A 26104-nucleotide genomic window follows, 5' to 3' on the forward strand; every position below is an offset into this window, starting at 1 on the left:
TTATTATGTGTGCATGTGCTCAGCCAAGGAGTTGTCAATTTTTCCTTAAATACAGAAGTATCATAACTCTCCTGCCAGCAGGACCTGGTGAGGTTGAGGTGCATCTTTGCGAATGCAATCCAGTAGTCAAAAAATGCAATAGCATGATTGGTACCAATATATTCATCTTTTTCTCTTTTTAAGGATTTGAAGCCTCAGAGTTACAAGAATGCTTATGACATACCAAGGCGAAATCTTCTGGATCAACTGACACGCATGAGGTTAAACTTGTTGAAAACAGTACATGCGCCATTGAAAGGACAAGATGAAGGTAAGAGTGAAAATGACCGGATGTAACTGAACAGTTGGTATATTGGATTTGAACAGGTGCCACGATAATGGGACACAGTACCATTTCTTTAACTACAGACCTCCTTTACAGTTTTCAAAGGGTCAAATGCAAGCAGCTGCATAATTTTGTGTGTTAAGTGATTCAAGTGCATAGCGTTCTCCTTTTCGGAGCTACAGCAGTTAGTGACCAACTCGTTCTTGCTCAGTGCTGCATTTTATCTGTTTTAAATGATTATTTAATGTTCCTGCTGAAAAGTCAATGCATTTATATAGTTTACAAGGCCCAAAATGCAGGCCCTGTATGGTTCTTTGAATATTGACAATCTGGCTAATAAAATGCCCAACAGCTGTCCTTGTGATTTTTCTTCTGTGGTTTAGTTTGAATTTAGTGAACTGGGAAATGAGGAATGAAGTGTATGTACTTGATTCTAAATTAGAAAGAAAAGGAAATGAGTTTATTCAGGCCTGATGATCTGAGAAATCTGAAATTATGTTGCCGTCATTGCTTTGTAGGCAAACAGGGCAGCAACAGTTTGCATTTATTTAGTGCCTTTAACCCAGATAGAAAATCGCAAAGCGCTTCCCAGTAGAGTAATTGGACAATTGCTACTGAATCAAAAATGCAGTTATGAGGAGGGGTGACATTTATTTTTTTTGTAAAATATTTTTATTCTCCATTTTCACATTTTCTCCAGAATTTACACCCCACCCACAAGCAGTAAATGGTAACAAATACCAAGTCATTTTCCTTATCAACAACAACGCTCCCATCCTCCCACCACCCCAAGCAATGACCCACCTGACAATATAAGCATCAAATAGAACAAACCCTCCCACGGTGGGACAAACAAAGGAGAAATAAAAGAAAAAGGAATTAGGAATCGCCTATGGTCACCATTAACCGATAGAGCCCCCCCCCCTCCCCGGCTAACATTCAATGCCATCCATTCCCCAAAAGAGTACCGTAGATGACACCCATGCATTGCAAGCCCCCCCCCCCCCCCCCTCCACTTCTTCTGACAAAACTCCTTCCCCCAACCTCTGTTCCTTCCCCCCCATCTTTCCACCCCGGCTAGACTCATCGGAACCTGTTCTGCCGGGCTCCGATGGCCGCAGCCCCTCCCCCCACCTCACTCCCGTTCACTGGCCAGCTTAAACCGGCCAGCGTGGAGGCCCCAGCCCGGGTCTCTTTCCCCCTTGCCCGGCCCCAGGAAAACCAAGAAATCTCTTTCAGCACACAAACTCTGTATACACACGCAAACTCCAAAGAACCATCATTGCAAGTGAAAGTCCCCTCTCTTCCCTTGTCCAAGTATATACAACGTTGGCTCATTTGGCACATACACCTGCCACAGTGAAAAAATACAGCTACATGAGGCTACATCGGTACATGACCACTTCTCAATTCAGCCACAGTCCTTCTGCCTTCGCAAATTCCTCTGCTGCTTCCGCTGTCCCGAAATAAAAGTCCTTGGATTTGCAGCTCACCCTCAACTTATAGAACATAGAACATAGAATGATACAGCGCAGTACAGGCCCTTCGGCCCTCGATGTTGCACCGACATGGAAAAAAACTAAAGGCCATCTAACCTACACTATGCCCTTATCATCCATATGCTTATCCAATAAACTTTTAAATGCCCTCAATGTTGGCGAATTCACTACTGTTGCAGGTAGGGCATTCCACGGCCTCACCACTCTTTGCGTAAAAAACCCACCTCTGACCTCTGTCCTATATCTATTACCCCTCAATTTAAGGCTATGTCCCCTCGTGCTAGCCACCTCCATCCGCGGGAGAAGGCTCTCACTGTCCACCCTATCTAACCCTCTGATCATTTTGTATGCCTCTATTAAGTCACCTCTTAACCTTCTCTCTAACGAAAACAACCTCAAGTCCATCAGCCTTTCCTCATACGATTTTCCCTCCATACCAGGCAACATCCTGGTAAATCTCCTCTGCACCCGTTCCAAAGCTTCCACGTCCTTCCTATATGAGGCGACCAGAACTGTACGCAATACTCCAAATGCGGCCGTACTAGAGTTTTGTACAACTGCAACATGACCTCATGGCTCCGGAACTCAATCCCTCTACCAATAAAGGCCAACACACCATAGGCCTTCTTCACAACCCTATCAACCTGGGTGGCAACTTTCAGGGATCTATGTACATGGACACCGAGATCCCTCTGCTCATCCACACTACCAAGAATTTTACCATTAGCCAAATATTCCGCATTTCTGTTATTCTTTCCAAAGTGAATCACCTCACACTTCTCCACATTAAACTCCATTTGCCACCTCTCAGCCCAGCTCTGCAACTTATCTATGTCCCTCTGTAACCTGCAACATCCTTCCGCACTGTCTACAACTCCACCGACTTTAGTGTCGTCTGCAAATTTATCTGGGTATACTATGCCGCACCGCACCTTGCTGATGTACAGTGCCTTCACCCGGCTGAAGGCAGCCTCTCGCGAGCTCCACCATAAAGTCCTGATATATGCGGATACTAGCTCCAGCCCACTGCACCACCAGCTTCTGCTTTGCCCAGCACAGGACCTTCTTCTTCACGCTGTACCTACGAAAACACAGAGTCACTACTCTTGGCGGCTCGCTCTCCTTTGGTACAGGCCTCCACGACCGATGAGCCCGATCCAGTTCATATCGGGAGAGAGCATCCCCCTCCCCCAATAGCTTCGTCAACATCGTGGCAAAATACTCAGTCGGCCTCGGGCCTTCCACTCCTTCAGAATGACCCACAATCCTCAGATTCTGTCGTTTGGATCTGTTTTCCAAGTCATCCATTTTGGCTTGCAGGCCCCCATTGATCTCTATCACCTTCCGCATCTCCTTCCCTGTCAAAGTTGATCACTGTGCTGCAGTAATGTCTCTTCCACTTCCTTCAGCGCCTCACCTTGCTCCCGTACCTCCGCCACTGCACTCCATACCGCCACCCTCACCGGGGCAATCGCCTCCTCCACCAGCACTTTCAATACCGCCCCCTTCCTCATCGCCTCCATGTGTTTTGTGAGCTGCCTTTCGAGTTCCGCGGCCATCACCTTAGTCATTTCTTCAGCTGTGGGCAATGCGGCCTCCCCTGGTGCCCCAGCCTCCGTTTTTCTTGCCGTCCCAGCGATGACCTTTCCACTCTCCAACGGATTTTCAGCTGCTTTTTTCACGGCCGTTTTTTTACTTGTTTTCATCTCCCTTCCCTGTGTCTTCTCCCTGCTTTTGCCGCCTCTGTTACCCCTGGGACCGGGCGTTAGACACTGAAAATGCTGCTCCCGAGCGGGAGCCCTCCAATGTGCGGCTGCCTCCCACCCGCCGTCACCGGAAGTCATCCCGCCCGCTGTCACTGGAAATCATCAAGGGGTGACATTTATAGACCGAATTCCCAAATGTCGAATCTATGCAACCAAAGACATGGTAGTTGGATTTGGCTTGTACAAGAGGCTAAAGTTGGAGAAAGTAAGAGTTCTTGGGTGTGAGAGTGAAGGTGGTTGTAGAGATGGGGAAGGGTTCATACATCATTGTGCTTTGGGCACAAGGATGAACATTTTCAAATGGAAGCGTTAGTGGATGGAAATCTATTGCAAAGTGAGCAAGCACGAATTGATTGGTGAACAAAACTTGTATGGAACAGAGCTTTGAATGCACTGAAATGTGACGAATGGGGGCTCACCAGGTGAACATTAGAATAGACGAGTCAGCAAGTTTGTACAATATGCTGGAGGAATCATCAGTTTTAGTTGCTGTTGGTTAAGGTAAGAATATTGGTCAGGATAGCTTCCTTTGGTGGACAAGTGCCATGGGATCTTTGCATCCATCTAAACACACTGACGTGCAGCAAGTCCCCTCAGTGGAGGAGCCCTGAGGTATCAACCAAAAGTATATGCTCATTAATAGATTGGGGATTAAACCCACAGCCTTTGATTTGGGCACTGAACCAAATAAATAACAAAATCTTTTAGTTGTGGCTTGATCTATAACTTGTCGCTAAGGCTCCATTAGAATGCAAAAGCCTTGGACAACCAGGTATAGTCAGAGGAAGTAGATGAATTTGAACATTGAATGATATCCATTTACTAACAATTAATCCTGCCTATTAATTTCTTTACAGTAGGCTGAGAATGGATAGAAGAAATATTAATGCCCCTATGTCTTGGATAACTGGGTTATCAGACAAGTGCAGTAAAGGAGTTGAGCTATCAGCCTATTTATTATATGTGTGGCAAAGGGTGCAAGTCAGAATGGAGCAGTGATATTTTGTCAGCACTTGAGCGTGATATTTATTGTGTTGAAGGTACTGTAATACAAGTTGTAATCTTATTAGTGGGGTAGAGGAGGACAGAAAAGAGGGGGTAGCAACTTGCAGTTCTTGTAAATGTAAAATGAAGTTTATTTTTTACATAATTTCCCCTGTTCCCACAGAACTCTAAATTTAAACTGATATTCATACCTTGTTTGAAGAGTATTTGCTTGGCATCTAATTTCTTTAGATTATCCAAATTCAATGCAGCATTCTCAGAAGATCACAAATTTGAACAGTTGCCTAAACATGCCCACCTGTAAGCAAATGACTTGCTGCCCTGAATCCATGCATGCCTTGTAGTTAATAGTTCTTTCTATATATCCCTTCCAGTTATGACATGCTCCATAAATATACCATGTACAACTTGTGTAATCTGAATGTATAGTTAGTTTCTGCAACAGTGCTGCTTTTGTGTACTGGTCTAATTGAATACATTTTAAGTTAGTGGTACGGTGTAGGCTCTTGTGATGCTGATTGGAACTCCTACAGATTCTCTGGTGTGGTTTCTTCGGGGTATAGCGAAGTATTGAAATACTGCAAACGTGGCTGCTTGTGTGTGATTACATTATTTTGCTTGCAGATCAAGTGCACAGTGTCCCAATAGCACAGATGGGCAATTACCAGGAGTTCCTGAAGCATGTGCCTTCCCCCCTACGTGAGCTTGACCCTGATCAACCCAGACGAATGCATACATTTGGAAATCCTTTTAAACTGGACAAAAAGGTGTGTAACCACATACTGGTGTTCTTGTGTAGAACCTGCTGGAGTGCCCATTCACATTTCCCACTTGAGTGTGTTTCGGCGGTAAATAAACATCTATTTGCAGCTGTACTGTACTATTGTTGCAATCTCTTGAACTGTTTTTACCTGGGTACTATTTTTAGAGATGTTTAAGGCAGCGCAGCCATAAGTAGCATAAATAATTCAGTAGACACACTAATGGTCCCCCTGAGTCTTTTGGCTGTTATTGACGATACACGGTATTTGGTATCCGAGTCAACTCAGAGCCTCACAGATGTCACCCTATGGTATGCCTATATAGAACAGTACAGCACAGTAAAGGCCGTTCGGCCCACGATATTGTGCTGACCATTTAACCTAATCCAAGATCAACCTAACCTACACCCCTTCAATTTACTGCTGTTTATGTGCCTGTCCAAGAGTCGCTTAAATGTCCCTAATGACTCTGACTCCACCATCTCTGCTGGCAGTGCATTCCACACACCCACCACTCTCTGCGTAAAGAACCTACCTCTAACATCTTCCCGATACCTTCCTCCAATCACCTTAAAATTATGTCCCTCGTGACAGCCATTTCCGCCCTGGGGAAAGTCTCGGACTATCCACTCAATCCATGCCTCTCATTACCTTGTACGCCTCTATCAAGTCACCTCTCTCCTCCTTTGCTCCAGTGAGAAAGAAACTAGCTCCCTCAACCTTTCTTCAAAAAACATGCCCTCCAGTCCAGGCAGCATCCTGGTAAATCTCCCCTGCCCCCTCTCCAAAGCATCCACATCCTTCCTTTCATGAGGCGACCAGACTGACACAATATTCCAAGTGTGGTCTAACCAGGGTTTTATAAAGCTGCAGCAAAACCTTGCGGCTCTTAAACTCAATCCCCCTGTTAATGAAAGCCAACACACCATACGCCTTCTTAACAACTTATCAACCTGGGTGGCAACTTTGAGGGATCTATGTACGTGGACCCGAAGATCCACCTGTTCCTCCACACTTCCAAGAATCTTGCCTTAACCCTGTATTCAGCATTCAAATTCGATCTTCCAAAATGAATCACTTCACATTTATCAAGGTTGAACTCCATCTGCCACTTCTCAGCCCAGCTCTGCATCCTGTCAATATCCTGTTGTAACCTGCAACAGCCCTTGACACTATCTACAACTCCACCAACCTTCGTGTCATCGGCAAACTTACTAACCCACCCTTCCACTTCTTCATCCATTTAATTTATTAAAACCGCGAAGAGCAGAGGTCCCAGAGCAGATCCCTGCGGGACACCACTGGTCACCGACCTCCAGGGAGAATACTTTCCATCCCGTACCACTCGCTGTCTTCTTTCGGCCAGCCAGTTCTGTATCCAGACAGCCAAAGTTCCCTATATCCCATGCCCCCTATATAGCCTCTATTCAATGCTGCAAATAAAATGGCATGCATAATTTTTTAATAAAAGTGAACTTTGGTGGTAGCTGGTGACTTGATCCACTCAGGTTCTTTGTGCTAATTATATTTGGAAGGGACAGAAAGTTGCTGTGCAACCACCGAAAGGAACTTTGTCTGAAATAAAATTTAACAGTGTGGAAATATAGTCGATGCATACAGGGCACAGGAAGTTTTTGTAACCATTCTAAAAGCACTTTTTCATCTAGTGCCATTTTAAACATGCCTTAAATATTTCTTCATGATGATTAAACATGCTTAATATGCCTGCATTTGACAAATTGGATATAGAATAAATTAGGTATTTCAAATATATCCTCAACTAAATGTCTTCTGAATAGTACACTATTGTTGAATTCATGGCCTAATTGTTGTTTCAGCTGAAGTCAAATCAGTCTCTTCAATTCTGGAGAACTCTTATGTTTTTTGGATTACAATGGCAATCTCATCAAACCACTTTTGTCAGCTTCTTCCCATCTGAAAATATTAACCCCTGACTTCCGGTGACGTCCGTGAGCTGAGTGGTTGCACAAAAGGTTGCTCCCGCCTGGAAACGTTTTTGTACCCAAGGAAAAGGTACCAACCCCCCCCCCCCCCCCCCCCCCCCCCCCCCAATCAACAACTCACCTGATTTGGAATGGCAGCGAACCAACAGACAGGTTGCAAGGGGAGCAAAAATAGAGAGAGAATTGGGCGACATGTTGGCGCAGTGGTTAGCACTGCTGCCTCATGGCACCGTTGACCTGGGTTCGATCCCCGCACCGGATCACTGTCCGTGTGGAGTTGCCTATTCTCCCTGTGCCTGTGTGGGTCTCACCCCCACAACCCAAAGATGTGCATGGTAGGTGGATTGCACACACTAAATTGTCCCTTAATTAGGAGAAAAAATTATTGGATATTCTAAATTGATCAAAAGAAAAAGCAGAGTTAGAAAGACCCCAACATTGGAGTCGGGGGACCTGCTTGGCAATGTGGACCCAGATGAGTTGCCAACGCTGTCCTAGTCTTCAACGGAGAGGCTGATGGAATTCATCTCGACTGAACCCCAAAATCATACGGAGGTAGTAAAGTAGGACCAAATGTCGGTGATGAAGACTGCAATTGAGACCATGCTGGCCCCCATACGGGGCACAATGGACAGGGTGGAGCGAAAGCTGGAGGCCCAAGTAGCGACGATCTGGAAAGTAGAGAAAGCAGTCAGCGAGCAAGGCGGATGGATTGCTTTGCTCAAGGCTGAGACAGCTAGGTTGACGGCAAGCCAAAAACACTAAAAGCCAAGTTAACAACCAAGAGAGAAGGTCCCAGCGCAAAACCTCAGGATTTTCAAGCTACAAGGGAGCATAAGCATCCAAGATGCACGTTGGGCTAATAGAGGGCAAAGGTATCCAAGATGTTCGGGAAACTTGTCGGGGAGGAGACTTCACCAAACCTCCAAGAGGTCGACCGGGTCCTACAGATCGCTCCGCCAAAAGCAGAGACTGGGGGAACCACTGCGGGCAGTAATCGTAATACTGCGCAAGTACCCAGATAAAGAACGGATCCTGAGTTCGTTCAGGAACACACAGTCGTGCAAATGGGAAGTTCACGCCATCAGTGTCCACCAAGACATTGGAGCCAACTTGGCCAAGCGCCGAGCGGAGTTCGATGGAGCCAAAGCCAATGGGGCGAGGGGTGTACATTGTCTGCGGGAGTGCTTTTTTTTTCATCTTTGTTGTTTTTGTATTTTGTTTGGATTATTGTTTGTTGCAGATTTTGTCCCTCTTTTCTGAATCCTTTGGTTCACTTCTATCTCTGCTATCTTTCCGTGATTGTTTAGCGGGAAAGCATATGTATTGTCAGTGCGAAGCACTGTACGGAGTTCATGGGGGGGGTGGGGGGAGTGGAAAACTGGACTCGGGTCATACGAGAAGATGGGTGGAAAGAGGACGGTAGTGGTGGCCATCTTGAAAAGGCCAAGAGCGAAGGCAAACCTGGGACAGGGGCATGTTGATGAGACAAACGTGGCTGATCCTATTTTATTTGGGGGCGGGGGGGAAGGACGGCGGTCAGAGACCTTGTGTCAGGATAGTCACATGGAACGTGAGGGGAAACGGCCAGAAATGTGAGGGGACTTAACAGCCCAGCCAAAGATTCCAAATCTTTGCCCACCTAAAAAGCCAGAGGGTCAACGTAATCCTTCTGCAGGAGACGTTCCTAAGAGCTAAGGACCAAATGAGAGTAAGGTAATGTTGGGTCTTACAAGTATAGTAGGCGAGCTTTGCCACAAGGGCAAGGGTGGGAGGCAATACTATTCAGCAAGAGGGTAGCCTTCCCGGCGACCAACACGGTGAGATCCCCGACATCAACTCCCACCAACTGATCTTTTGGTGGGGGGGGGGGGGGGGGGGGGGGGGGAGATTTGTGTCCTGGACGTGAAGGCAGACAGGTCCAGCCCCAAATCAGAGGCCAAATCAGGAATGGTCAAGGAACTAACTGTTGAGATGGAAGGGCTGGACCTCCACAAGTCCAGTCACCTGAGGGAAAAGGAGTTCTCCTCCACCTCCCACATCCACAAGGTCTAGTCTCGAATAGACTTCTTTGTGGTAGAAAAGTCAGTGGTTCCAGGGGTATTAGGGACGGAAGACACCGCAATCGTAATCTCGGACCATGCATCACACTACGTGAATGTGAGTTGGAGACAGACCCCACCCCGGAGGCTGGACACAGCCCTCCTCGCCGACGAGGTTTTTTGTGAAAGGATGACACCGGCCGTCGACAGGGAGATGTCTCCCTCCACATTCTGTGTGCGCGTGTGTGTGTGTCAGCGGTACTCTATGGCTCTGACCGTGGACTACAAGCAGAGAAGGACAAATTGCAACTGGGAAAGCAGTGAGCCAGCTCTGCTGGACACGGAGGATCTTGCATGAATATGGGGACAAGGCCAGCCGCCTACTGGCACACCAGCTGAGGAAACAGGAAGCCGCACGATAGACTGCTGATCAGGGATGAGAAGGGGTGGGTGGTCATGGCTGCAGGGGAATCAAAAGAGCCTATGCAACCTTCTACTGGGGTCTGTGCACCTCCAGGCCCCCGGAGGGCAACTCAAAACAATTCCTGGATGGGCTGGACCCCATCTGTGGAGGAGGAAAAGAACCCCAGGGTCTGCAAAACCATCCTACAGAGAGGGCGGTGCTCGGGGGGCTTAGCACTTCCGAACATCCTGTTCTGCTACTGGGCAGCAAATGCAGAAATGGTGAAGGGTTGACTGGGAGTGGATTGGATGCAGGTATTGGGACGTCCCTGCGGGGCACTGGTTACTGCCCCTCCCATTTCTCTCGGCCAAGTACTTAATGAGCCTGGTGGTGGTAACCACACTACGAGCCTGGAACCAGCTTAGACACCACTTTAAGCTGAAAGACATGTCCACCTCAGCCCCCATTTGGCTCTATGCTGGCCCGGCCACATCCCATGAATTAATTAAAAAGAAAGATGGCAGAGTGGCAACCCTGGGGGAGCTAATGGAGTAGCTCCAGCTCCCTAAAGGGAGCGAGCTCCAGTATCTTCAGACACGGGGCTTCCTCCGCAAGGAGGCCCCAGCATTTCCTCAGTTACTCAGACACTCTGCTAGACAGACTGCTATCACTTTTTTCAAAAATTTAAAGTACCCAATTCATTTTTTCCCAATTTAAGGGACAATTTAGCATGGCCAATCTCCCTACCCTGCACATCTTTGGATTGTGGGAGTGAGACCCACGCAGACATGGGGAGAATGGGCAGACTCCACACAGACAGTGGCCCGGGATCAAAGTCGGGTCCTTGACGCCGTGAGGCAGCTGTGCTACCACTGTGCTGCCCGACAGGCAACTTATCACTGGGTGAACAAGGGGAGGGAAAGTGTGCGGACACCTACAGGTGACAGCTAGAGGAGGTAAGGGCCCCACTGGATGAAATGAGAGAGAGGTGGGAGGAATAACTAGGCATCGAAATAGAGGGAGGACTCTGGAGCGAGATTTTACACAGGGTGAACTCCACCTCCTCATGTATGAGGCTGAGCCTGATGCAGCTGAAGGTAGTCCACAGAGCTCACTTCACCAGGACACGCATGAGTGGGTTCTTCCTGGATGTGGAAGACTGATGTCAGGGGTCTGGCCAATCATTTCCACATATTGGTCCTGCCCAAGACTGATTGGATTCTGGACCATGTTCTTCAAGACTATGTCCAAGGTAATGGGGTTAGGGTTGAGCCATGCCCAATTGTGGCGTTCTTTGGGTTTTCAGAACAGCCAGAACTCTTTGAAGGGAGAGGGCCGATGCCCTGGCCTTTGTGGGGTTGCACGGGTGCATGCAAGCTTTATGACTGTGACGTTGTCCTGCTATTTCCTGAATTAAAAACATTTTTTTTTTAAAAGAAAAGGAAAATATTCACCCCTTTCTGGAAAATAGATCAACAGGTGCCAGGTACTCTCAGGTAGGCTTTGGTCATCAGCCAGTCTCTGATGACTGTGGGTGGGTTACTCAACTGCAGGGCTATCGACGAAAGCTGAATTCGTCCTTGGCTCATACCAACACGCATGTGCAGCACAGGTCACTAGAAAGTCAGCAGGAGCTAGGACCTGCTGTTTCATTTCTTCTCCTCTTCCCTGAACCAGAAGTGATGAGGTTAAAAGGATTCCCCAGACAATTGCCCAGACCATTAGATAAATTGGAATGTGTTTGGGAGGAGCTCCTTTACCCTCGATGTTAGATTTGTGCCAGCTTTGCTCTTTTTGACAGTATCTCTGTTTACTTTTTGATCATAGAATCTCACAGCGCAGGAATGGGCCGTTTGGCCCATTGTGCTTCAGCTTTTGATAGCGCTTTCCAATAAGTCTCAGTCCCAACACTTCACCACCCCAACTCCCTCAAAACCCTGCACATGTTTCCTTTTCACACTGAATTTTCTGCTTCTGATTGGGGAACTCTTTTAAAACTTTGAATCTCAATGCCTTTTCCAAATCCCTTTGTATGAAATGTACAATGGTTTATAAATTATAGACTAGGGATTGTGGACCAACAGCATCCACACACTGCTGAACTAAGTCTGATTACCGATGTTGTTTGCAAAGATTAGAAAGTAAAGCTCTGGAGTTTTAAGTGTGAGCTGTGTATAGGAAATGTTTGTGCTGTAACTTGAGATTACAATGAGGTGGTCAGTTTCTGCTCATGGGTTATTAATTGTCAATATAATATATTTCCTCTTGTGGACAATAAAGTTACAGGCCTTTGTATTGCAGGGAATGATGATTGATGAAGCAGATGAGTTTGTGTCTGGGCCACAGAACAGAAACAAACGGCCGGTGGAGCAAAACATGGCAGGAGTTCCAAAAAGGCGTCGTTGCATGTCGCCATTATTGAAGAGCCGACCACCAACAGCAACTAATTACATTGGAGGCAAGGGCCCTCCCCTTCAACCAGTTTCACAGCCAGTTTCACAGCCAGACCTTATAAAGCCAGTAGCTATTCTTCAAGGTAAGGGGGTGTCCAAATGCTCTAGTCTGCAGATTGCTGTAGAGTTATCATGCTATTAAGGAGCAAGAAGCTCAAATGTCTGTGACCACCTATTATCTCCAATTGATGTCAATGTTTGCTGTTTCTAAAATGAAGGAAGGCAAAATCTGCTGATTGCTTTGTTGAATCCATTGTGCCTAAATCCAAAGCAACATGTAGAAGTGAATCAGCCTAAACTATAATGACTTGTCACCTAATTCAGTCTGCATGCTTATTGTATACTAATTACTATTTTTGTTGAATACGGTATAGATTCAAACATGTTCATCATTTTGCTTTCCTGCCCATTACCTTCCCTGCAGTGTCATATGTGGAGTGATTTTAATGCCATTTGTACATGTCCAGTGTTTCACTACTGTGACTTCAACCCTGATGTTCCTCCCTCGGTCAGGAGCTTTGGAGATACACCTCTTTTTTAAAAAAAAAACCATTTTATTAAGGCATTTGTGATTTTATTAACCATTTCAAATGCAAACTTAACACAATAAATAACACCACCCCAACCAGCAACCATACTCAGCCAACATGGCTGGCACACACAGTTCCCCAGTCCTCCCATCTCCTCTCGCTGATCACGCCTCAATTATCGCCCCCCCCCCCCTTTCGTATCTGCTAACAAAATTTTCCCCGAGTCGATAAACTGCTGCCGTCTCCGGGCAAACCCGAATGCCGATCCTTTCGGGGCGAACTTGATCTTCTCAAGCCCGAGAAACCTGGCCATGTCACTAACCCATACCCCTGATTTCGGGGGTCCGAGTCCCTCCACGCCAATAAGATCTGTCTCCGGGCTACCAGGGAGGCAAAGGCCAAAACATCAGCCTCTCTCACCCACTGGACTCCCAGGTCTTTCCGACACTCCAAAGATCGCCACCTCTGGACTCGACGCCACCCTTGTCTTTAGTACCGAGGACATGACATTGGCAAATCCTTGCCCGAATCCCTTGAGCTTCGGACATGCCTAAAGCGTGTCGACATGACTTGCGGGCCCTCCCACAAATGGCCCACACCTGTCCTCCATCCCTTCAAAAAAACCTGCTCATCTGGACCACAGTCATGTGTGGTTCCTTGGTTCCTTGCCCAACTCATCCTCCAATTGACTCTTTACCTCCCCTATCTGGGTTTCATCCCACTCTATGAGCTCTTTATAAATTTCCGAGACCATCCCCAACCCCACTCCCACTTTCGAAACTACCATGTCCTGTGTCCCCTGATGCAGTAGAAGCCGAAAGGTCGAGACCTGCCTCCGTGCAAAGTCCCTCACCTGCAGATAACGGATCCCATTCCCTCCTAGTTGTTCAAACTCCTCTTCCAAGTCCACCAAGCACGGAAAGCTGCCGTCAACGAACAGGTCCCTTAACCGCTCAATCCCAGCTCGCTGCCATCTCTGAAATGCCCTATCCAGCCTCCCCACACAAACCGGTGGTTACCACAAATTGGAGTCCATGCCGACGCTCCCTCCACTCCCATATACTTCTGCCACCACCACGGTGCTTGTGGAGTACTGTGCTGGCGGGAACGGCAGAGGTGCTGTTGCTTGTGCCCTTACATGATGCCGCCCCCACACCGACTCCTCCACCACGACCCACTTCCTAATCATAGCTAGATTTACTGCCCAATAATAATTCCTAAAATTCCCCCTGGCTCTGCTCTAACAGCAACTTCTTTGCTCACGGGGTTTTACCCACCCATACGAACCCAGAGATCACCGCATTGACACTCTCAAAAAAGGCTTTTGGGATAAAAATAGGGAGACACTGGAATATGAACAGAAATCTCGGGAGAACCGTCATCCTTACGGCCTGTACCCTCCCCGCCAGTGACAACGGGAGCATGTCCCACCTTCAAAAGTCCTCTTTCATCTGCTCCACTAACTGGGCCAAATGTAGCTGCTCCCATCCCCACGCCACCTGGATTCCCAAGTATCGAAAAGTCCTACCCACCACTTTGAACGGCATCCCCTCCCCAATCTCCTCTCCTGCTCCCTCGCCTGAATCACAAAAGACCTCACTCTTACCCATATTCAATTTATACACCGAAAACCAGCCAAATCCACTAGGATCTGCAGAATCTTTCCAATTTCTCCCCCCCCCACCAAACGGGTCAGAAATATACAGGAGTAGGTCGTACGCATATAAACTGTGTCCCCCCCCCCCCCCCCCCCCCCCTCCCAAGGACTTTCCCCTTCCAGTCCTTTGACGCTCTTAGTGCCATCGCCAGTGGCTCTATAGCCAAGGCAAACAGCAGTGGGGAGAGTGGGAGATGCACTTCTTCTATGAGATCAACTAACTCAGTACAGAGCATGGCTAAACCTGGGATGCTGTGTGTTCATATTTCCAAATTGATTTACATGACCTTTTATTTTGTTCATAATCTTAGATGGGAATTTATCACAAAATGATGTACACAAAACGCTCTGAACTGTCAGTAATCTTGAGTCTTTAGACGTATCCAACTTTAGTTTTTAGGCAGATTTGTGCAACGGTGCAAGGGCAGCACGGTAGCATAGTGGTTAGCACAATCGTTTCACAGCTCCAGGGTCCCAGGTTCGATTCCGGCTTGGGTCACTGTCTGTGCGGAGTCTGCACATCCTCCCCGTGTGTGCGTGGGTTTCCTCCGGGTGCTCTGGTTTCCTCCCACAGTCCAAAGATGTGCAGGTTAGGTGGATTGGCCATGATAAATTGCCCTTAGTGTCCAAAATTGCCCTTAGTGTTGGGTGGGGTTACTGGGTTATGGGGATAGGGTGGAGGTGTTAACCTTGGGTAGGGTGCTCTTTCCAGGAGCCGGTGCAGACTCGATGGGCCGAATGGCCTCTTTCTGCACTGTTAATTCTATGATCTATAATAACTATTTATATTCTTAACACTAGTGAAGATAGTTGCTGATAACTTTAGAGAACTTAATGTTAGTTCCATTATTCCCAACCAGTGCTACAAATGAATGGGAGCAACTTAGAAGAGTGCAGCATGGTTTCCAGATTCACAAAGACCTTCCGAAAACCAGACCAACTGTTAAAGCCACAGGCTAGAATATAACCGTTTAATCTGATACCACATTGGTAGAGTATCAGTCATTTTGCGCCATTAGCCAAGCTACTGTGGAATAAATATACTGTTGATGCTGTTGAGCATCCCACTTAAGTGAACTTGACGGCTGCATTTGCAGAAGTATTTCTTGACTTGAGGACAAAGCAGGCCAAAGTTTGTGCGTATGCTGCTTATTGAAAGTGATATTGTTCTGGCAGTATAATTCAGCATAATAGTCTGAGGAAAATTGTTGTTGCCATTGGTAAATCAATGGGGACCATTGAGATCTTTGTGCAGTTTCTACCTTTAAAGGCCCAACAGATTGGCTGTTCTGTGAACTAAATGGACTCTATCTTATTATCTAGTGAGAGTCTACAGTTGTGTGTGTGGATCTCAAAATGACTGTGCAGTAACCACCAGTTGGATAGATTTTTGGCTAAAGCACCACCAAAGATGCTAGTATGAGATTAACCTTGAAGCCTACCGGATGTCTTAATCCCTTATTCAAAATCCTCGGGGCCGAGAGCGCCTCTGATTCTGGAGTTTTTCAAATTTTGGAATACCAAGCTGCAAAGACCCTGGAGCACTGCTCGGAGTCGCCAGTCGGTGCTGTGTTTGATGGGGTGTACACGGTGTCCCTCCCGACAGGGGATCTGGTACCGGGCTGTTTCGGTGCAACAAACTTGTGCTGTCAGTTAGAAGGCTACACGTGTACCCACGTGTTCTGCCACAGGAGCAGGACACAGTGCTAGGAACAGCCAACACAGTGTGGATTTCAAAGCTTTTCGAATAAGGAATACTCAACCTGTAATTCAATTATTTAATGTAGTAACCACAGCCCCACTGCCCGCAACCTCACCCCCATCCAACACACACATTTATTCTTCTTTATTGTTGGGCTTGATCTTGACAACAGAATCCTAACTGATGGAGTATAACTGAAGAAAAGTGAATTGATAATTTCTGGTAACCTGCTTGCTCAAATGAAGGGTGTGCTCTATAATCTGACTTTATTGTTGTTTCTGAGCTGTCCTGAGAGATATCACAGGTCAACACAATTCCTTGGGTCGGGAGTTTTCATCCTTTTGCTTCTAAGATAATTAGGGCGCTGTATTTAAAAATGCATGATAGTTTTGTTTTAAATTTTATGGTAGGAGTTATATTATCACCTGTTTCTCCTTTCCAGAGGTTGAAGAAAACCAGGCTGTCTGTGTGAACTGTGTTGAAAACAATATTGCAGAACCACCTCCAATTGAAATTACAGCCCAGAGACTTGAGTCAGCACCATCTCTAATCCATTCAACATCTGGCTCTGAGGAGTCCACAGAAGAATTAGCGAATCATGAGAATGACAATGGTCCTTTAGTCAATAATAATTTGATCAGCAGCGTTGAGCTTAACTATGAGCAATCAAAGGACAGTGGAATATGTCAGGATGGACTTTTAAACAGGTCTTCACCAAATGCCATTAAAACACTTATGAGGTCAAAGCAACAAGAGACTAATACAGAACTAAGGGCACAAATTTTTAAGGAGATACGTAAGCCAGGCAGACGTAAGTATATTTGAAGAATAAAATGTCATTCATTCTGCTCCATGGGACTGTGTGCAGCAATGTGCTCCATGTTAGTCATTGTTTGTTGTTGAGACAAATAAGAAAATTCAGCACTGTGCCCTCCTGTACCAGAGGTGCTAAGGCTTAGGATGCTTTTTAAAAAAAATTAAAGTGCGTATGTGTGAGATGTGCTTTCACCTGGTGATGCAAGAGCACAAATTCACTGAATTTGCCCTTGCTTTGTCTCATTCATTACTGTGATTTTTGTTTCATTCGGTGTAGCTATCAATGTCTTCTTCAATACCTTTTTACTTCTCTGTATTTGTTTCTTTCTGCATGATCCAACATTGATCTATAGGTCAGACATGCACGATTGCAATGATTTTGCAGTGCGCATAATGGTAATCAAAATTCCAATCAAGTATATAGCAAGATTTTACATTGAATTCTCTTCAGTGTCTTGGGTACGAATTAGTGGTTGCTGCTTTTTCCAATCCTTATAGTCATATACCACTTGGCTGGTGAGTCAATGAGTACAGAATTCTCTTCCAGGTAATTTGAGGATAATTACTGAAAAACTGATTTCTTAAGCAGTAGCTAAAAACGAGAACTGATCAGGTTGTTATCTTAAATTTTAGGGAGATTTAACCTTTGTCTTTCTCCTCTTTGCATGAATGCAGTATAAGGGAGGCAGTGGTATGGTGGTATTTTCACTGGACTAGTAGACCAGAGACCCAGAGTAATGCTCTGGGGACCCAGGTTCAAATCCCGAAGGTGAAATTTGGATTCAATAAAAATCTGGAATTAAAAGTCTAATGATCATGAAATTATTGTCGATTGTTGTAAAAACTCACCTGGTTCACTAATGTCCTTTTAGGGAAGGAAATGTACCCTTTAGGGATAGGACTGTGCCATCCTTGCCTGGATGACATGTGACTCCAGATCCACAGCAATGTGGTTGACTCTTAACTGCCCCCTCAAGGGCATTTAGGGATGGGCAATAAATGCTGGCCCAGACTGAGACACCCACGTCCCATGAAAAATTTAAAAAGTCTGATCGAGCACAGTTATGTAGGTCTATTCAGGATCTTCATATGTGAACCTGAACATTTGGCTGTTTAAGCTGTTAAACAGTGGTGGATATGTGAGCTTGATCATGTTATTTGATGGCCACCTATTCCCATTTTCTACTAGTGGTCATTGGATGTCAGTCAATATATAAAAGGGCTTCCAGTAAATTATGTAGGGGACTAGCAAGCGCGTGGAGGCTCTCTTTTCCGAAGCGCAATGGACATCGGAACAAGTTTAAGACTCCATAATTCAGCTTTGGAAGGCATCTACCTTAGAAAAATGCCAAAAAGAGGCAAAAACAAGAAAGATTCCGGTTGTAATCACTCATCAGACTCCAAGGCTGCATAGGATTCGACACTAAGTAAGATGGTGGGGGAGGGTTCTCCTTCTCCACTACTGACCATGTAGCGGACGGCCGATGACATTGATCGCATAGTGGTTATTGAATTGGAAAAATAATTTTAAAATCCTTTGTAGCTCTGGTCTACGTGAATGTAAAATTAGAGAAAATTTATAAAATCGTTGAAGCACGTGGTGCCATGGTGAAGGGTATTGAAATAGCCCTATCGGACCATAGTGACCAGACCACGTCCTTAGAAGCTGACCTGGCCTTTGTAATCGAGACCAACAAAGATCTGAAGGCTAAAATAAACAGCTGGAGAACCAGCCACAAAGGTTAAATGTTTGCATCGTGGAGTTACTCCGCGGAGGGGATAGAGGGCAATACCCCTATTGACTACATTCCTAATTTGTTACACAAAATGGTGGGTGATGGGGTGCTCTGGTACCCCCTGGGGTTGCATCGGGCTCATCACACACTGCGACCGAGGCCTCGAGCTGGGGAACCACCACGGGCAGTCATTATTCAGATCCACAATTTAAAAAAAAAGAAAGAGCCGATCCTTCGCTGGGCCAGGAAGCACCAGGAGACAAAGTGAGAAGGCCATCCACCCAACTCTACCAAGAGCTTGAGTGCGGATCTGGTAAAGGGGCTGGTTTAGCTCACTGGGCTAAATCGCTGGCTTTTGAAGCCGGCCAACAGCAATGTTCAATTCCCGTACCAGCCTCCCTGGACAGGCGCCGGAATGTGGCGACTAGGGGCTTTTCACAGTAACTTAATTGAAGCCTACTCGTGACAATAAGCGACTTTATCTTTTATCTTTTTTAAAAGAAGAGCTGACTTTAACGGGGTGAAGTCCATCAGATATAAAAGAGGATTTAGGTTTGGTATGATCTACTCAGCCTGCCTCCGAGTGACCGTTGGGGCGAAGATTCGTTTCTTTGATTCTCCCGAAGAAGTAAACTTCTTTGTTCAAAGAATTAACATGGACTCTGTTTAATACTTCTTCCTGTTTGCTTTATTATGTACACCGATGTCCGGGAGTTTTTGCATTACATGTTTTTACTGAAGTCTGGTTTTGTAGCTGTTGAGTTTTGTGTGTTATTTATAGTTGTGTTGCAAATTATATTAGTGTTGTCTTTTCTGTGTATGGTTGAATGGAGAACTTCCCAGATAATGATGAGGTTTTCTGACGGGAGTAATGAGTGAGGGTTTGCTGCAGTTCTTCACAAACAGTTTGTGATTAGGAGTATAGACTATACCTTTAGTAGATAATTGTTAAATAGGGATTTAGGGATACAGTATTGTTAAGGGGTGTTACATAAACAAATGACAAAAAGGAATCCGGAATCACCCATAGCCACCATTAACACACACCTCCCCACAACCCTCCCATCCACACACACACACACACCCCCCCCCCGCAACTAATGTTCGATGTTATCCAGTTCTCGAAAGTGCACAATGAATAATGCCCATGAATTGTCGAACCCCTCTATCCGTCCCCTCAGTTGAAACTTAACCTTGTCAAGAGTCAAGAATTCCAACAGGTCCCCCTGCCACGCCAGGGCACAGGGTGGAGAGGTTGCTCTCCAACCCAACAGAATCTGCCTTCGGGCGATGAACGAGGCAAAGGCTCCAACCCCCGGCTGGTCCGACACCCCGAATATGGCCTCCCGGGGGCCCTGATCCAGTTTCACGTGCACCACTTTAGAAATTACCCTAAAAACCTCCTTCCAGTAATCCTCTAGCTTTGGACAGGACCAAAACATATGAGCGTGATTAGCAGCCCGCGGCAAAGTTCACACACACCTTCTACTTCTTCGAAGAATCGGCTCATACTCACCCTCGTGAGGTGTGTTCTGTATACTACCTTCAGCTGTATCAGCCCCAACCTCGCGCACGAGGTGGAGGCATTCACTCTCCGGAGCACCTCACACCAGACCCCCTCCTCCATATCCTCTCCCAGCTCTTCCTCCGACTTTGCTTTGATCCCTTCCAGTGGTGCCTTCTTCTCTTCCAAAATAGCTCCGTAAACCGCTGACACTACCCCCTTCTCCAGTCCCCCTGTCGTCAGCACCTCCTCCAGCAATGTGGAGGCCGGCTCCTCCGGGAAGTTATGTATCTTCTTTCTGGCAAAATCTCGAACCTGCATTTATCTAAACATTTCCCTCTGCTCCAGCCATGCTTCGCTTCCAGCTCCTTCAATCCTGCAAACTGACCCCTAAGAAACAGATCTTTCAGTGTCTTAATCCCCTTCTCCTCCCATTTCCGAAAATTTCCACCCCACCTCCCTGACTCAAATCTGTGGTTCACCCGAATCGGCATTTCCCTTGACCCTGCCCCCAACCCGAAGTGTTGGCGAAACTGCCTCCAAATTCTCAATGAAGCTACTATTACCGGACTCCCTGAGTACTTCCCGGGGCTATCGGGAGCGGGGCCGTTGCTAGTGCTTTCAATCCCGACTCCCTGCAGAAACACTCCTCCATTCTGACCCACTGAGAAACAATCCCTCTTACCCAGCTCCGCACCTTCTCCACATTCGCCGCCCAGTAATAATACATCAGGTTCGGGAGACCCAAACCCCCTGGCCAACGGCTCAGTCGCGAGTGCAAAGAGCAGGGGGGACATAGGACATCTCTGCCTAGTCCCACGGTGGAGAAAAAAGTATCTCGAACTGATATTGTTCGTGCAGACACTCCACTTCGGCTCCTTATATAATAACTTTACCCAGTTCACAAATCTTGGTCCAATCCCAAACCGCTCGAGAACTGCCATCAAGTACCCCCACTCTACCCGGCCAAACGCCTTCTCAGCATCCAATGCCGCAACCAACTTTGTTTCCTTCCCCTCTGCCGGTGCCATAACACGTTCAATACATTTCTAATGGTTGAAAAGAGCTGCCTCCCTTTCACGAACCCTGTCTGATCTTCACCTATCACCTTCGGGAGGCACTCCTCCAGCCTACCCGTCAGCACCTTTGCCAATACTTCAGCGTCCACATTCAGAAGTGATATGGGCGTATACGACCCACACTCCAGCGGATCCTTATCTTTTTTTAGCAACAGGGAAATCTATGCCTGCCCCAAGGTTTGTGGCAACACCCACTTCCCTATTGCCTCTTCAAACATCCCCACCATCAGGGGTGCCAGCTTATCCTTGAATTTTTTATAATATTCCACCGGAAACCCATCCGGCCCTGCCACCTTCCACGACTGCATCCTCCCAATCGCATCCTTTATCTCCTGTTCCACTATCGCTCCTTCTAATGTAGCTCTGTCCCCCTCCCCTAACCTCGGGTACTCCAACCCCTCTAGAAATTCCTGCATCTCATGGTCTTCCCCCACATGGCTTTGACCTGTACAACCTCTCATAAAATTCCTCAAAAACCTTGTTAATCAGATCCGGGGCCGCCACCAATTTTCATGCCCTATCCCTCACCTGCACAATTTCCCTTGCTGCTGCTTCCCTCCGGAGCTGACCTAACATATCTGCCTTATCGCCATGTTTGTAAACTGCACCCCTTGCTCATCTCAGTTGGCGCACCGCCTTCCTGGTAGATAGTTGGTCAAAGCTCGCCTGTAGTTCCTTCTTTTCCAGCTTTGCTGGGTTGCCAAGCTCTGCATAACTCCTGTCTATCTCCAACATCTCGCCTATTACCCTCTGCCGCTCCAACCTCTCTGCTTTGGTTAATATTGGTTGTTTGATGGTGTCTATGAATCTTTGTCTATCAGACTGTATGACTTGGCATAGTTTTGCAGTCTTGGGAGGGTCTCCTCACTTCATTTTTCTGAGATCCCTTGCTTGATATCTCTTTGGTTATGGCTGACTCTGGTATAGGAAGTAATGTGGGACCGCCACTTCGCTTAGTAACCTGGAATATTTGATGTCGAAATGGTCAGTGAAGTGGGCCAAGACTTTTGCCCAAATTAAGAATCTAAACTCAGATGCTGTGTTTTTACAGGAAACTCATCTATGTGTAAAGAACCAAGAAGGCTTCGTAAAAGCTGGGTGGGACAGGTCTTTCACTTGGGTTTCAACAGTCGGGTTAGGAGCACAGCAATTCTAATACATAAAAGAATACAATTTTCCTTCTCTCGGGTTATAGATCATTCTAATGATCACTATATTATTGTCTGTCGTTCATTTTAAAAAAAAAAAAAATAATTTTTATTGAAATTATTTACAGAAAATATAACAAACAATGACAAGCAACAATAAAACATCATAATAACACCCCCATGACCGTAGCAAGACGTGTATCTCACCCCCCCCACCCCTCCAAACCCAGTAAACAACAAGAGAACTTAAAAATAACTTAAAATTAAATAAACAAAGTTAACCCCCCCCCCCCCCCCCCCCCCCCCCCCCGGGGTTGCTGCTGCTGCTGACCCAGTACCCTATCGCTGAGCCAGAAAGTCGAGGAAAGGTTGCCACCGCCTAAAGAACCCTTGTACCGACCCTCTCAGGGCGAATTTGACCTTCTCCAGCTTAATGAAACCCGCCATGTCATTGATCCAGGCCTCCACGCTTGGGGGTCTCGCATCCTTCCACTGTATCAAGATCCTCCGCCGGCCTCTTTCGCCTCCTGCACTCCCGACTCCACCCCAACCCCGAAAATCGTGAGTCCCCAGCGTGGCTTGACCCTGGATCCTACCACCCTCGACACCATCCTCTCCTCCCCCTTCCAGAACACCTCCAGTGCCGGGCATGCCCAGAACATATGGGCATGGTTCGCTGGACTCCCTGAACACCTGACACACCTGTCTTCGCCCCCAAAGAACCTACTCATCCTAGACCTGGACACGTGGGCCCGGTGCAGCACCTTGAATTGGATGAGGCTAAGCCGCGCACATGAGGAGGAAGAGTTAACCCTCCCCAGGGCATCAGCCCATGTCCCATCTTCGATCTGTTCCCCCTCCCACTTAGCCTTTAGCTCCTCTACTGACGCCTCCTCCACCTCCTGCATTACCTTGTAGATATCAGATATCTTCCCATCCCCGACCCAGACCCCCGAAAGCACCCTGTCACTCACCCCCCTCACGGGAAGCAAAGGGAATCCCTCCACCTGCCGCCTAGAAAGCGCCTTTACCTGCAGATACCTGAACATGTTCCCTGGGGGGAGCCCAAATTTCTCCTCCAACTCCCCCAGGCTCGCAAACCTCCCACCAATGAACAGGTCCCTCAGCTGTCTGATGCCCGCTCTGTGCCAACCCTGGAACCCCCCATCAATGTTCCCCGGGACGAACCGATGGTTCCCCCTTAGCGGAGCCTCCATCGAACCCCCCACTTCCCCCCTATGTCACTGCCCCCAAATCTTGAGGGTAGCCGCCACCACCGGACTCGTGGTATACCTCGTAGGAGGGAGCGGCAACGGCGCCGTTACCAGAGCCCCCAGGCTTGTGCCTCCACAGGACGCCATCTCCAACCGTTTCCATGCTGCCCCCTCCCCCTCCACCACCCACTTGCGCACCATCGACACATTGGCCGCCCAATAATACCCCGAGAGATTGGGTAACGACAGCCCCCCACCATCTCCACCTCGCTCCAAGAAGACCCTCTTCACCCTCGGGGTCCCATGCGCCCAAACAAAGCTCATGATGCTGCTAGTCACCCTCCTAAAAACGGCCCTAGGGATAAAGATGGGTAAACACTGAAAAAGGAACAAGAACCTCGGGAGAACCGTCATTTTGACGGACTGCACTCTACCCGCCAGCGATAGCGGCACCATGTACAACATTTTGAATTCCTCCTCCATCTGCTCCACAAGCTTGGTAAAACTAAGCTTGTGGGGAATCCCCCAACTCCTGGCCACCTGCACCCCCAGGTATCTGAAACTCTTCACTGCCCTCTTAAACGGGAGCCTCCCAATTCCCTCCTCCTGATCACCCGGGTGTACTACAAATACCTCGCTCTTGCCCAGATTCAGCTTATAGCCCGAGAAGCCCCCAAACTCAGCCAACAGCTCCATCACCCCTGGCATTCCCCCCTCTGGGTCCGCCACATACAACAGCAGGTTGTCCACATACAGCGATACCCTATGTTCCTCCCCACCCCGCACCAGACCTCTCCACCTCCCCGACTCCCTCAGCGCCAAAGCCAGAGGTTCTATCGCCAGTGCAAAAAGCAAGAGGGACAGGGGGCACCCCTGCCTGTTCCCACAGTAGAGCCTGAAGTACTCTGATCTCCTTCCATTGGTAACTACACTCGCCATCGGGGCCTCGTAGAGCAACCTCACCCATTTGATGAACCCCTCCCCGAATCCAAACCGCTCCAGCACCTCCCACAGGTACCCCCACTCAACTCTATCAAACGCCTTCTCTGCATCCAGCGCCACCACTATCTCCGCCTCCCCCCTCCACCGCCGGCATCATAATAACATTTAACAATCTCCGCACATTTGTGTTAAGCTGTCTTCCCTTGACAAATCCTGTCTGATCCTCGTGTATCACCCCTGGCACACAGTCCTCTATCCTGGTGGCCAGGATCTTCGCCAGCAACTTAGCATCCACGTTGAGGAGCGAGATTGGCCTGTATGATCCACACTATAAGGGGTCCTTATCCCGCTTCAGGATCAGAGAGATCAGCACCCGTGACATCGTCGGGGGCAAAGCCCCCCCCCCCCCCCCCCATGCCACTTTGAAGGCTCGCACCGACCAGATCCGCATACTTTTTATAAAATTCCACCGGGAACCCATCCGGTCCCGGCGCCTTACCTGACTGCATTTGACCAATCCCCCTGACTAGCTCCTCCAACTCTATCGGCGCCCCCAGCTCCTCCTGCACCTTTGGGAAGCGTAGCCTGTTCATGAAGCTCTCCATCTCTAGAGTAAGCCCTATGCACATGGGAGAAAAAGGAGTACTCCCGCGACCTCGGCCTCCCAAACCTCCAGGGATCCACCCCTCCTATCTGGTCCATAAACCCTCTCAGCACCTTGGCCGCCGCCGGCATCCTACCTGTCCTTGAACTGGACCAGTCTGGTGGGGGATCCAGCACTGTGTTAAAATCTCCCCCCTTGATCAGGCCCCCTGCCTCCAGGTCCGGGATGCGGCCCAACAATCGCCTCATGAAGCCAGCATCATCCCAATTCGGGGCATACACATTTACCAGCACCACCTTCTCTCCCTGCAGCCTATCCTTCACCATAACAAATCTGCCCTCCTTGTCTGCCACCTCCTCCGACGCCTCGAACGCCACCCTCTTCCCCACCAGAATCGCCACCCCCCTGGTTCTTCGCGTCTAATCCTGAGTGGAAAACCTGCCCCACCCACCCCTTTCTCAGACGAACCTGGTCCGCCACCTTCAAGTGGGTCTCCTGGAGCATAACCATGTCCGCCTTCAGCCCCTTCAAATGAGAAAATACCCGAGCCCGCTTAACCGGCCCATTCAGCCCCCTCACGTTCCAGGTGATCAGCCGGATCAGAGGGCATCCTGCCCCCTCCCCCGCCGACTAGCCATAGCTTATCGACTGCTCGCCACAGGCCAGCACACCCCACCCGACCCGTTCCCCATGACGATACCGCCTCCCCTCTACCCCACCGGCCCACACCAGCTCCCTCCTGGCCATTCCAGCAGCAACCCGGTATTACCCCACCCCCCCCCCTTGTCTGTCGTTCATTGATAAAACACTCCAGTAATCCTTGTAAACATGTCTGCTTCCAGCTGGGATGACCCGAGTTTTGATCAATTCACTGGTGACCTCCCTCCCTGATCTGGATTCACATTCACATCGGATGATTCTGGGAGGTGACCTAAACTGTGTCTTGAACTCTAT

General features: G+C 47.9%; 1 protein-coding gene across 1 annotated transcript in view; it reads left to right on the forward strand.

Annotated features, from left to right (window-relative positions):
* ints6 (integrator complex subunit 6) overlaps window positions 1–26104 on the forward strand; it is a 180695-nt gene that overhangs the window by 115785 nt on the left and 38806 nt on the right. The window contains exons 13-16 of the mRNA XM_038802588.1: window positions 184–310; window positions 5220–5362; window positions 12067–12301; window positions 16550–16918. Coding sequence (XP_038658516.1) covers window positions 184–310; window positions 5220–5362; window positions 12067–12301; window positions 16550–16918 — 874 coding nt within the window. The remainder of the gene's footprint in view (window positions 1–183; window positions 311–5219; window positions 5363–12066; window positions 12302–16549; window positions 16919–26104) is intronic.

Source organism: Scyliorhinus canicula, chromosome 7 (genome assembly GCF_902713615.1).
Source record: "Scyliorhinus canicula chromosome 7, sScyCan1.1, whole genome shotgun sequence".
Classification (NCBI taxonomy): Eukaryota; Metazoa; Chordata; class Chondrichthyes; order Carcharhiniformes; family Scyliorhinidae; genus Scyliorhinus; species Scyliorhinus canicula.